Source organism: Rhinopithecus roxellana, chromosome 8 (assembly GCF_007565055.1).
Source record: "Rhinopithecus roxellana isolate Shanxi Qingling chromosome 8, ASM756505v1, whole genome shotgun sequence".
Lineage (NCBI taxonomy): Eukaryota > Metazoa > Chordata > Mammalia > Primates > Cercopithecidae > Rhinopithecus > Rhinopithecus roxellana.
Window position 1 is genome coordinate 71,286,374 of NC_044556.1, and position 13,144 is coordinate 71,299,517.

A 13,144-nucleotide genomic window follows, 5' to 3' on the forward strand; every position below is an offset into this window, starting at 1 on the left:
CAGTAAGTTTTAAGGGCCATTCCCCAAACTATCATCCTAAAACTCATTAGGTGTGTGATCCTTTCAAAATGCTCTACTGGCCGGCATCTTTAGGGATGAGTAATGGAGAGAGTCATAAAAACATACTTTTATTTATTTATTTATTTATTTATTTTATTTTTATTTATTTTTTTTTTTGAGATGGAGTCTTGCTCTGTCGCCCCAACTGGAGTGCAGTGGCCGGATCTCAGCTCACTGCAAGCTCCGCCTCCCGCGTTCACGCCATTCTCCTGCCTCAGCCTCCGAGTAGCTGGGACCACAGGCGCCAGCCACCTCGCCCGGCTAGTTTTTTGTATTTTTTTAGTAGAGATGGGGTTTCACCGTGTTAGCCAGGATGGTCTCGATCTCCTGACCTCGTGATCCGCCCGTCTTGGCCTCCCAAAGTGCTGGGATTACAGGCTTGAGCCACCGCGCCCGGCCAAAAACATACTTTTAAATTAAAAAATTTTTTTTTCAAATGTTCGGTACATTGTACTTTAATTACCATCTCCAGCCCCAAGAGTAGAAGGGCTAAAGAAAGAATGGGCATTCAGTCTAAAGTCTTAACACCGACTACCTGAGCCTTCAACAGTTTCTGGTATTAATATTATATAGCACTGCACCCAAGATATTCACACAAGCTTTTAATGAGTGCTTCTGTATAGATAGCAGTGCCTTTATTTCTAGATTGAATTTCCAGGCATGACTGGAGAACTTAGACCCAGTTTTCAGCCTCCAAGAAAAATAAGTTCCTTTTGCTGCTAGCCCTCATCTGCTATTCTTTTTTTTTTTTTTTTTTTTTTGAGATGGAGTTTTGTTCTTGTTGCCCAGGCTGGAATGAATGCAATGGTGCTGTCTCAGCTCACTGCAACCTATGCCTCCCTGATTCAAGCAATTCTCCTGCCTCAGCCTCCCAAGTAGCTGGTTTTACAGGCATGCACCACCATGCCTGGCTAATTTTTGTATTTTTAGTAGAAACGGGGTTTCACCATGTTGGCCAGGGTGGTCTCGAACTCCTGACCTCAGGTGATCCACCAGCCTAGGCCTCCCAAAGTGTGGGATTACAGGTGTGAACCACTGTGCCCGGCCTATTCTTTAAATTAGCAAACAAATATAAAAAGGTCAGTGACTGTTCCCAGTCTCTCACTGTACAATTTCACTCTCTACACTGTTCCTGTTTCCCCTTTGCTTCTACTGTGGTTTTCCTGCTCTGACCATTTCTTTCATATGGTTTCCCTCATACCTCTGAGACTTCAGTGCTATTTCTGGGCTTTATTGCTGCATTGTCACTTGTTTATTCTTTGTTCCACTGCCTGTTCCTTTGGGAGCAGCTGAAAAATCAAACCTTGGCCCTCATGTTGTTGGTAGAGATTTAACTTCATATTTGTAATAATTATTCATGTACTTTTTGAGAGATGTCCCCACCAATTTTAAGCTTGAACATTAGAAGTGATTTACGGTCAACCAAAGTCAAATATAACATGGTTTCACATGGTTTTGTTATTTTATCTTTCCAAGCAAGGTACAGCTTTATACACTCATGATTTTTGATAACCAAAATTCAGAAGTATGTTTGTGTTTAGCAGTTTTTACAAGAATCCTACAAGATCTTTTTAAACTTTCATTAAAAGCAAGGAGAGGTCCAGAAGGCTTTGAGATTGCAGTTTGTCTGAAGCACTTGACTTTCATTCAAATTGGCAGTCTCTTTTCCAAAAAGAGCATTATTCTCTCATCTTTAAAGTATGCTGGGTTTAGTCAGTTTGGATACTAAGCAAGTTATCAGAAGATTTCTCAAACATTAAGAAGAGAAAGCCAAGCCGTCTTACTCAACCAGGGCCACAGCCTCCAGGGGTGTTGGTGAATAACAGCGTTGTGTCCCTTCATTTTAATCTATTCCTGCCTGTGTTGACACTCTACTAGGACAACCAGATGAAAAGGGAAAAAACTCCAGTTGAGGTACCAAAGTCTTTTGCCTATACAATGCTAGAGGGAAACAAAGTTTGACTGAAGTGTTCTGCTGTGTGGTAAATATTATTCTCTCCAGAGAATGTGATGATAACTTCTCTACAACCTGGAAAATGTACTCCCTGCCCCCTCCGCCCTGCCCCAACCACCCACCGGGAGGGAATAAAGCACATTGTCTGGGAAATGGCTGAAATGCCGGCACAAAGTAGGTTTTCAGAAGTGGCTATGAGATGAGCCTATTTTAAAATCTCCTAATTTAGTCTGTTTAGTTATTGAAGGATTGCTATTGTGTTTTCAAAGCAAACTTTTACATCTTGCAAATCCCTGACTTTTACATCTTCTTATGGGTTCTTCTTTGGGTATCAAATCCTCACATTTGGAGGAATATATTTTTTAAATAAAGCGGAGCACAGCAGCCCTCAGTAGAAAGCAAAATGGCCTTCCAACTGCCTCTAGGCCATTTCCATGAGGATATCTTGACCCATAAGTGGCTCCCCAATTTCTATATATGAGGGGCTAGTTGATAGGATGTTTGAAGCTGTGTTTACATATGTTCAGAAAAATGTCACGTGCCCATATCAAAGGAGAGGAAGTTATGGAAGTCCTAAACCCATTAATCCACCCTTTAGCACTGCCCAAACCCAGACTTCACTTCAAATTAAGCACATTAAAAATGGAGTTCATATTTTCTCCTAAAAATCAGCTTCTTGGCCTCCCTTCCCAACTTCCTCACCTGTTTAAGGTAGTATTTTCCCTGTCAGGTTAGAAACATTGTAACTATCTTTGTTCTCCTACCTAGCTTTCTCCTTCCCACTACCCAATTAATCATCAAATTCTATCATTTTTTTCTTTATAATGTCTTGGAAATTTTCCTCCATTCTTTATATTCCAGCAAAACAGAAACAGAAGGTGAGGATCCAGCTCTCCAGTCTGGATGGGGAGACTTGAAACTTGTATGTGGTGACATATAAGTGAAAAAAATTTTATAGGAATTACAAGAATACCAAAACAATACAAAATAACAGCTCCAAACAAGCCTTGTATACACATCTCCAGGCAATGGCTGGCACTGCATTTGTCCAGTAGCAATCTAGGGCAGTGGGGGGGTCCTTCTGCTGCCCAGAGGCTGTGGTGAGGCCTTTCTGGTCCAGCTTAAGCCACTCTGATTCCAGCCACCACCCCACCTTAGATGGGAAAGCTGTTCCTTTCCACATCAACTCATCTCCACCCACAACACGGTGCTTATGTATTCAGTCTAAAACAGTTAGCACAATTTATCAAGAGTATTCCATCGTAATTTTAAAATGTCATATTTATATTTTACCTCCACCTGGACAGAAGCTAGTTCTTTTGTATTCTTACTGCCCCTCCCCCTCCCCATAGCAACCAGCACAAGATTCCGCCGTGTGTAGTCTATAAATAAATGTTAAATCATAGAGCCTTAGAATTTTGGAGTCAGACAGGGATCTTCAGAGTTGCATTTGTCCAATCCTTCATAGATGGGGAAACAGGTCTAGAGAGATTAGGTGACTTCCTCAAAGCCACACAGCTGGCTATTGACAGGGCAAGGAGCAGAGCCCAGGTTTCTCCTGCCTGAAGTCTGTACCCTAAACTGTCCTTAGATAATCAATCAGTGGCAGAGACACCTGAGTTCACACAAGGTCTCCAGGGGTTGATGACGATAGAAGAAACTGGCTTTCCCGAAACATGTACAAAGATTCGGTCCACGCCCCTAGCAGACCTTCGGGAGGACTAACTCCTCAGCTCGGCGTCCAGCAGAGTCCCAAGTTACGGCCGCACTGGTTTATGCGTCTGTCGGCCTCCTCCGACAGGACCGAGTACTCGAGGGCCTCGCGCGCAGGGGCTCTCCTCCGGCCCCTCCCCCGCCGCCGAACTGTCACACAGCCGCCGCGCGGCCCGCCCCCACGTGGACTCGGCTCGGAGGATCAAAGTCTGTTTGCAGCCCGGCCCCCGCAGGTGTGCTGGGAGCTGCGATGGTCCGCAGCGCAGAAGCCAGGACTCTGCCACACCCGAGGGGACCCGGCCGGCCCCTCCCCCTCCCGCTGCACGCGGCCCGCGCCCCCAATTCGCCCGCCGCTGCACCCGGCCACGGGCCCCCGGCCCACGCCCGGCTCCGGGAGGAAAAGGCCCCGCCCCCATCTGTTGGAGCCGCGACCCCGCCCCCTTCCCGCCCCTCCGAGGCTACATCCATTAGTGAGCGTGGCTGGGCGGGACGCCGAGGCTGTCGTGAGGGGGCCCTGACCAATGGGGAAGCGTGCCGGGCCTGGTGGGCGGGGCGTCAAGGCCTTGTCACGCTCGGGTCCGTGTGAAAACGGGGGTTCCGAGTGCAAAGCAAAGTTTTTTTGTAAACCGTCTGCAAAGGCGGGGGGGCGAAGAAGGCGCCCGAGACCGGGCCGAGTGCAGCTGCCGTGGCCGCCGTCGCTTCTGTAGCTCCTTAGCCATCCGCTCCTCAGTCCAGCCGCCGCGGAGGAGACCAGCAAGCAGAGCCCTCAGATGCTCGGAGCTTTCTCGGCGCGAAGCTGCCCGTTGCCCTCGCCTGCCGCCCTCGCCCGCCGCCCTCTTGCTCCTGCTCCGGCTCCGACTCTTGGTACCCCGCTCCGGGAGCCCAGCTCCCCGCCACCGCCGCCGCCTGGGTGTGGGGGCTGCTGGGGCTGAGCCGGGCCTCGGCGCCGGCTGTGAGGACGGACGCCTGAGGAGCTGCGCGGCGCCGCGCCGCCGGCTGGCGGAGGACGCCCACAGGCGCGGGGCTCGGCGGCTTGACCTGGGCTTGTCCCCGTGCGGCCGCGGGGGCCCCTCAGCGGTTTCCTGAACGGCCCGACTCGGGCGCTCCTCCGTGTCGCGGTCGCCTACCCTCCGCCCCCCGCCAACGCCGCCGCCACACCAGTCTCCGGGCCGGGCTCGGCGGGCCCCGCAGCAGCAGCCATGGGGTGCTGGGGTCGGAACCGGGGCCGGCTGCTGTGCATGCTGGCGCTGACCTTCATGTTCATGGTGCTGGAGGTGGTGGTGAGCCGGGTGACCTCGTCGCTGGCGATGCTCTCCGACTCCTTCCACATGCTGTCGGACGTGCTGGCGCTGGTGGTGGCGCTGGTGGCCGAGCGCTTCGCCCGGCGGACCCACGCCACCCAGAAGAACACGTTCGGCTGGATCCGAGCCGAGGTGATGGGGGCTCTGGTGAACGCCATCTTCCTGACCGGCCTCTGCTTCGCCATCCTGCTGGAGGCCATCGAGCGATTCGTCGAGCCGCACGAGATGCAGCAGCCGCTGGTGGTCCTTGGGGTCGGCGTGGCCGGGCTGCTGGTCAACGTGCTGGGGCTCTGCCTCTTCCACCATCACAGCGGCTTCAGCCAGGACTCCGGCCACGGCCACTCGCACGGGGGTCACGGCCACGGCCACGGCCTCCCCAAGGGGCCTCGCGTTAAGAGCAGCCGCCCCGGGAGCAGCGACATCAACGTGGCCCCGGGCGAGCAGGGTCCCGACCAGGAGGAGACCAACACCCTGGTGGCCAATACCAGCAACTCCAACGGGCTGAAACTGGACCCCGCAGGTGAGCCGGGAAAGTCGCTGCCTCAGGTGGTTGGGTTTGGGGAGCCCAGAGCCTCGCTTGGCCTTTGGCGGGGTGGCCCGCACGCCCCCTGCTGCCCGAGCGGGCCAGCGCCGCGCCGCCCCTGCCTGCTCCCTCCCCGTCCTGCACACGCCCCGCTGCTTCAGGAAATCAGAACCCCCTCAGCCGGGTGCAAGGAGCCGGGGACGCGTCTGGCATATTTGTAGGTGGGGCCTGTGGGTCAGACCCTAAGGAAAAGGGTCAGGAGGTGACCATCATCCCGCTGCAGTCCACACTCGTACTTGGCTGTCTTTACAGACTGCAGCAACTTTGCTGGAGACTTGTCTGGTTATGGCTATAACAGAATCAGAAATGCTTGGCAGTTCAATTTCTTGGCCCTCTTGGGAAACGGAGAGAATCCCCAATTCGTCCCCGGTTGTTGGGTGCTGGAAACCTTGCTCTGCCAGAGTAGTTCTTATGCCCAATGAGCTCCGTTTGATAATATGCGTTAGAGTATGTAAACCCTGGTTAAAGGTTTCTTTTATGAACAGCAGTGTATGCTTCAGCTAATTGATCCCTAATCTTGGAAATCATAGATTTAGGACATGTCTGGGCATGTTTAACATTTTCTTAGGACTTTTCATAATCGTACTGAACTAAAAGTGATGGTAATTTATTCATCTTACATTTTGAGTGGATGCTTTTTATATTTAACATTAAGTACTCTTGAAGGAAATTTGGAAAATAAATGTTGAAAGAAAGGAGATGGAAATGACTCAACCAATGTCCTACTACCCAGGCTCAATGGTGCTTAACAATTTGGTCTTATTTCCTTCACTTACGTTTATTTACCTTGTATCATTATAAATATTGCTACATAATTTTCCTTTCCGAGTGCAGAATATTAAGTTAGTGAAAGTTGTACATTGGACAGATTTAATAAGTAATTGGTTTTCCTCTCACTCCACTCGGCAAGGTGTTATTCCAAAGAAAATTAAGTTTCTCTGGTGTGTAATTTCTTGAAAAAATCAATACTTTTGATTTAAAAGTAGGGGAGGTAGTCATTTAGTTTCAATTTTTCTAATAATCTCTGTGATTATTGATTTATATTGTTGATTTGTCAGTTTTTAAACCCCCTCTACCAAGAAACTTTTGTATTCATAATAAAAGTTTAAAAGTTAAAATTGGTTTTATTCTTAAGCAATTGGCCTCAGTGACGAAGAATGACTAGAGAGTGCCCGAGTATCAAATCAGGTATTTTGTATTAGTAGACTTATTCCTAGCTACATTTAATTTTGGTGTTAGCACTCAATTTTATGTTTTCCTTTGTATATGCCATAAAGTATAGCAGAATGTTTGCAAGACTCTACCCCCATAGAAAAGATACACTCTTTTGGAGAGGAGGAGGCAGGAGAGTGGTTAGGAGGGTGAATAATCCGTATCACAATTACTTAATTTAGCCCTGGTCATTATGTCCTGGCTCGTTCCCAGAATGTCAATTTATATTAAATTGCTCTGGGCACATTTTTTTAATTGTACTTTGTGAAAAAATTTTCACCTTCACCACTTAAAAAGAATTAGATGAGGATGTTTATATAAACACTTTAAATGTATTTGCTATAAAATTTTTATTTCTTTGTAGACCCAGAAAAACCCAGAAGTGGTGATACAGTGGAAGTACAAGTGAATGGAAATCTTATCAGAGAGCCTGACCATGTGGAACTGGAAGAAGATAGGGCTGGACAACTTAACATGCGTGGAGTTTTTCTGCATGTCCTTGGAGATGCCTTGGGTTCAGTGATTGTAGTAGTAAATGCTTTAGTCTTTTACTTTTCTTGGAAAGGTTGTTCTGAAGGGGATTTTTGTGTGAACCCATGTTTCCCTGACCCCTGCAAAGCATTTGTAGAAATAATTAATAGTACTCATGCATCAGTTTATGAGGCTGGTCCTTGCTGGGTGCTATATTTAGATCCAACTCTTTGTGTTGTAATGGTTTGTATACTTCTTTACACAACCTATCCATTACTTAAGGAATCTGCTCTTATTCTTCTACAAACTGTTCCTAAACAAATTGATATCAGAAATTTGATAAAAGAACTTCGAAATGTTGAAGGAGTTGAGGAAGTTCATGAATTACATGTTTGGCAGCTTGCTGGAAGCAGAATCATTGCCACTGCTCACATAAAATGTGAAGATCCAACATCATACATGGAGGTGGCTAAAACCATTAAAGACGTTTTTCATAATCACGGAATTCATGCTACTACCATTCAGCCTGAATTTGCTAGTGTAGGCTCTAAATCAAGTGTAGTCCCGTGTGAACTTGCCTGCAGAACTCAGTGTGCTTTGAAGCAATGTTGTGGGACACTGCCACAAGCCCATTCTGGAAAGGATGCAGAAAAGACCCCAACAGTTAGCATTTCTTGTTTAGAACTTAGTAACAATCTAGAGAAGAAGCCCAGGAGGACTAAAGCTGAAAACATCCCTGCTGTTGTGATAGAGATTAAAAACATGCCAAACAAACAACCTGAATCATCTTTGTGAGTCTTGAAAAAGATGTGATATTTGACTTTTGCTTTAAACTGCAAGAGGAAAAAGACTCCATTGAAATTCTAAGTTTGCCAAGTAGTGTAATTGAAGTCCTTGTCTGGTCACACAGTTTAATTCTATTTTTGTAAGAACATAATGGGACTGCCTAACAGAGTTCTATATTACAACTTTGTGATTATTAGTACAGAGTACAGCTATGCTGTGACTGTTTTGGAAAGCCAGTTTTAACACTATGTTACATTTTTGTTTAAAGTAAGTTAAACCTTATATAACATAATGACATTTGATTTCTGGATTTTTCCCATGATAAAAATTAGGGGGATAAATAAAATTGTTACTGGAATTTCTCTGCTTTTCTTTTCCCCCAGTGTTACACTTTCTTAGAATCATAACTGATAGAACTTTAAAATCATCAACAGTTTGTTTCCTTTGACATTTTAGGTAATATTGCCCTTTGAGATCATTGCATAGCATAATGGCAGCGTATTTTAAGAGTGACTCATGGCTATTAGTAGGTAGTAAGATCAGTTACTATCCTGTATTCTGTATTGCTGACTATTAAACAGTAAGATAATTAACAAATTGAACTACAGTTTATACACAATAGGGCAAACGGGGTAGTAACAGCAGGGAAGAAAGTTTACCAAACTAAATATTTAGGTTATTGTATGATAATATTGAGACTACATTTCTAAATTATTTTGAAAATTTCAACTTTTTATTCTACCAAAGTTAATCTGAAACTTGGACATGTTCACCAGCATTACTTTCTTTGAAAGATTGGTATAAAAACATTGAGCTGCAAGTTTACTCACAAAATATATAAGTATTTTTAAGGATGTTGACACCTAATAATTACATGCTAAATGCAAACTATTAATGTAATCTTTTAAACCGGGTGTTTGAAAAGAAATTTTCAAAGTCATCTCATGATAACCAATCATGAATGGATTTAAATGGAGCTTTTTGAGCACAACCAGCAATGCTTGTGCTTTCTAAGAGCCACTGAATTGAGAGAAAAGAAAACCAGAAGGTTAATGCAGTTTGGATATTAAATTCTTAGAGCGCAAAATTAATAATTAAAGCAAAATTAATTAAGATTTTGTAAGTCATTCTGTCTTCACATACTCAGATCTTCCAATAGTGGCTTATTTTGCAAGATGCCACAATATCTACACAGAAAATTGTTTGTGGCTATTTCATTATTGCTATAGATTTCAAATCCAACACAAATATTATTTAAGGGTGTTTAAGTTATATTTTTCTTGATAGAGGGTATACTTTGTGACGAAATTAGATTTTTGTCCTTGAAAGGATGAATATTAGTATCAGTTATGTATAGCTCTATTTTTCTAGAAACAAGGTATTCTGACTACTTAACTTTTATAGCTGACTACTTTTGGGATGGCTATGTTTTGGGATTTAAAATAGTTCATTGTTTAATGGGTTGTAAGAGGGGAAAGTGTTAGGATTTGACAGTTACTTTTTAAAGGGATAATCTTTTGTGGTGTGTGTTTTTCCTAGTATAAGCCTATTGCTGGCAATGGGCCTATTTAAGAACAGCTGATTTTTTCCAATGAAAATATGGTAATTTTAGGAACACAGTTTGTAAGTTCACATTTACTATAATGGGCCAAAACCATAACCTGCCAGTTTGCAATACATCTTGATCTTTTAATATTCTTATCTGATATTGTGTAATTCAATTCCTAAACTGATAGTTACCATGAATTTTGCGAAAAGGCTTGGGAGGTTTTTTTTTTAAACATGAAATTGAGGGATCTCATCTGGGCGAACAAGAAGAGAAAGCTGTGAATTGTACTGTATCATGTACATTCCTGATTTAATATTTTACAGAACATTTTATTCAGATATCAATTTGTTATATAAACATTTCAGCAATGATACAAAGATAACTGATAAAATATATTACATTCAATGAGGTTTTCTTTACAAATGCTCTACTCGAGGTCTGTGTCTTAAAGATGGTATAACGCCTAAGTGTAAGACATGAACTGAATGAGGATTTTAAAAAATGGTATATAAGCATGGGACAAGGGCTATGTTAATTTTTCAAAAGTGCTTTGAAGATAACAGCCTTTAGGTTTTAGTTATTTCACTTTTCATAATTTTTAAGTAGCTTATATATAATGGTGGTACCATAGGATTTTCTTTTTTCAATCGACTGTCAGCAAAAACAGTGGGCACTGACTCAACCTTCTGAGTTGTAGCGGAGAATTATTTATTTCTTTACAATGCACTTTCTAACCCATTTTAGCTATATTAGCATTATCTTTAAAAAAAAAAAAGACATGCTTTTGTATTTAAATATTGTAGGATTTAAGTGTCTTTCTCAAAATAGCTTATTCCTTTCTGAAAGAAAATGAGGGAAGTACTCTGAATTATTAGGAGACTTAAACCCAGTATTTAAATATGCTATTTTATAACACTGCATCAGTTTTAGGAGTTGCATCTCTCCTGCTGGCTCTTTTATATTTGAGCAAGATCAGTATAGAATATGTGTTTAGAAACTTGTCTGTTGTCTCAGTTTAGTGAAAAGGAGGTGCTGCATGTGCCTGAATTAAAACCAAGAAATTTTTCCAAGCCAAATGCAGCCTTAGTGATGAGAGATTTAATTCTCCATTGTCACCTTTTAGCTTTTATGATTGCTTAGTTTTTTCTGAAGGATGTCTGCATTGTAAAACTATGGACTAGAACCTAAAAAACAGAATCCTCAAAAACTTTGCTATATGTGTTTTAACATTTTAGAGAACAGTATGTTGAGTAACTAAGGTATGTAACTTGAATAGGAAAAATATCCATCAAATGCACCTTGGAAAATCACAGTAGGTAGAAGGCTATGTTAACCGTTCGTGTCTTATTAACATCCTTAAGTTGATTTTGAATTTTTGACAGTTTTGAGGGAAAAGACCTATGGAACCTAATGTGAAGTACTTCGTATGTTAACTGGTGTTGAGTTGAAGATTTTTACTGTGTATAGGCAGATATCATTTGAATGATAAAAATGTCATTAACCTGCTGTCTAAAGATGTTCACACAAATATGGAGAGTAATTCTACAATATAAAAATATTTATTTTAATACTGAGTTTCAGTTAAGTCATAAACAGTGTTAAAACTCTTGGGAAGGTGTAGGGGTTTTTTGTTTGTTGTTTTTAAAATTGAAACTGTGTCATGCAGTGTTTCATGTCTCTGAAATTGGGATTATAATAGCACTATTTTGATGTAGCTCTACCAATACTATGTGGTAATGCTATTTTGTTTTACTAACAAGCTCTGGAATATTTAGCAGTCATTTTCACTGGCACAAGAGCCTTTTGTATGTAATTAAATTTAAACTTTTAAACCAAAAATTTTATGGTCCAGTGTCTTTGGCAAAAAGATGCTGGAGGGAATGTAACATACAATTAATATGTGGTTATATATATATATATATATTAAAAAAGACACAAATTGCCATGTTATGGTTCTGCCTTGAAACAGCACAATGAAGTGTATCAGTATATTCTGTGATTATGAAACTTCCATGTTGTGTTGTTTTGTGTCTGCTGTTGCCTGTCCTTTGGGCCAGATATGGCGCAGTTAAATGCAGTTATCATCTCATTAAATACAGATGCAGATAAAATATCTTCAGTGCTGCAACATTTTACCTTTTTGTATGTTTTAATGACTGTGTGTTATTTTCCAAAGCTGTTCCTACCTCACCATGAGGCTTTATGGATTGTTATGTATTATAAATGTTCTATATGAGACAGACTACTGTGTTTCTTCTCATTTATTAAAAGTTAAGTAGAAAAATAAACTAATTTTAATATCTACTTCATTCGTGCATATGGCCTCCCCTCCTATACTAGGCTTAGTTACGTAGAGAGTTGGATTTCAGAAAATTGAAAGAGAAATTTCAGTTTAACGCAAATGTTGCAAGTGTACAGAGTGACTAGGTTACAAGATGGGTGTGGAAGAAAATGTAAGCAAAAACTGTAATTAAAAATTGAAAGGGTAACACTGCAAAGGTTCACTAATATGAAATACTCAGTGACTTTGAATTTTATTATAAGCATTAAGCTTATAGATTATCTAGTTATGGTTAACCTGCTTTTGGCACTTGCTATTTTTTATTTATAGGCATAGTTACTAATAAGATTTATTAAATATTTTACACCTGTAAATCATCTAAAATTCTTAACCCAATAGTGTATTATTGTGGTTCTATGAGCCTCAGGACTATCACAAATGTAGACTCATTAAAAAAATTCATTAAAGAACTTGTATTTTGGGCTGTGAGACAACAGTTGAAAACATCAATTGACAATAAATGGCAGTAGATAAAGGAATTGATCTATATACAGTAGATATTCCAAAGAGGAGGTGAAAAATATTTGGAAAGGATTATGTAGGTTAAAATGGAAAGGAGTAGGGTTTGAGAGGCAAGGAAGCAGGAATAGTGGTATAAAGATAAAGAGTTGGGGGCCTGGGCATGGTGGCTCATGCCTGTAATCCCAACACTTTGGGAGGCTGTCGTGGGTCAGATCCACTGGAACTCAGGAGCTCAAGACCAGCCTGGGCAACATGGTAAAACCAGGTCTCTACAAAATAATAATACAAAAATTAGCCAGGGCTGGGCATTGTGGCTTACGCCTGTAATCCCAGCACTTTGGGAGGCCGAGGCAGGTGGATCACCTGAGGCCAGGAGTTTGAGACTAGCCTGACCAACACGCGGAAACCCCATCTCTACTAAAAATACAAAAATTAGCCAGGTGTGGTGATGCACACCTGTAGTCCCAGCTACTCAGGAGGCTGAGGTGGGAGGATCACTGGAGCTGGGGAGATGGAGTTTGCAGTGAGCCGAGATAGGGCCACTGCACTCCAGCCTGGGTAACAGCCCAACATGGTCTCAAAAAAAAAAAAAAAGTTAAGGGGTTGAGATATATAAAGAGATTATAAAGGTTAAAAATGTCATGACAACCAGTTTAAATGTGGTTTCATAGGAAAGGAGGACACTACCAATTTCACTATCAATAATTTTTTA

The 13,144-nt window shown here is 42.4% G+C and overlaps 1 protein-coding gene across 1 annotated transcript; it reads left to right on the forward strand.

Moving 5' to 3' along the window:
• Positions 1-4,354: 4,354 nt before the first annotated feature.
• On the forward strand, positions 4,355-11,933 carry SLC30A1 (solute carrier family 30 member 1). Its single transcript, XM_010372493.2, has 2 exons — positions 4,355-5,548; positions 7,188-11,933. The coding sequence occupies exons 1-2, from the start codon at positions 4,927-4,929 to the stop codon at positions 8,087-8,089; spliced, it is 1,524 nt and encodes a 507-aa protein (XP_010370795.2). The 5' UTR covers positions 4,355-4,926; the 3' UTR covers positions 8,090-11,933.
• Positions 11,934-13,144: the final 1,211 nt, after the last annotated feature.

What these genes read in the sequence shown, in the direction of transcription:
- SLC30A1 (XM_010372493.2), top strand. Translation starts at nt 4,927, where the DNA reads ATGGGGTGCTGGGGTCGGAACCGGGGCCGGCTGCTGTGCATGCTGGCG. An exon ending in GCTGAAACTGGACCCCGCAG is followed by an intron (nt 5,549 to 7,187) that starts GTGAGCCGGGAA and finishes ATTTCTTTGTAG; the next exon opens with ACCCAGAAAAACCCAGAAGT.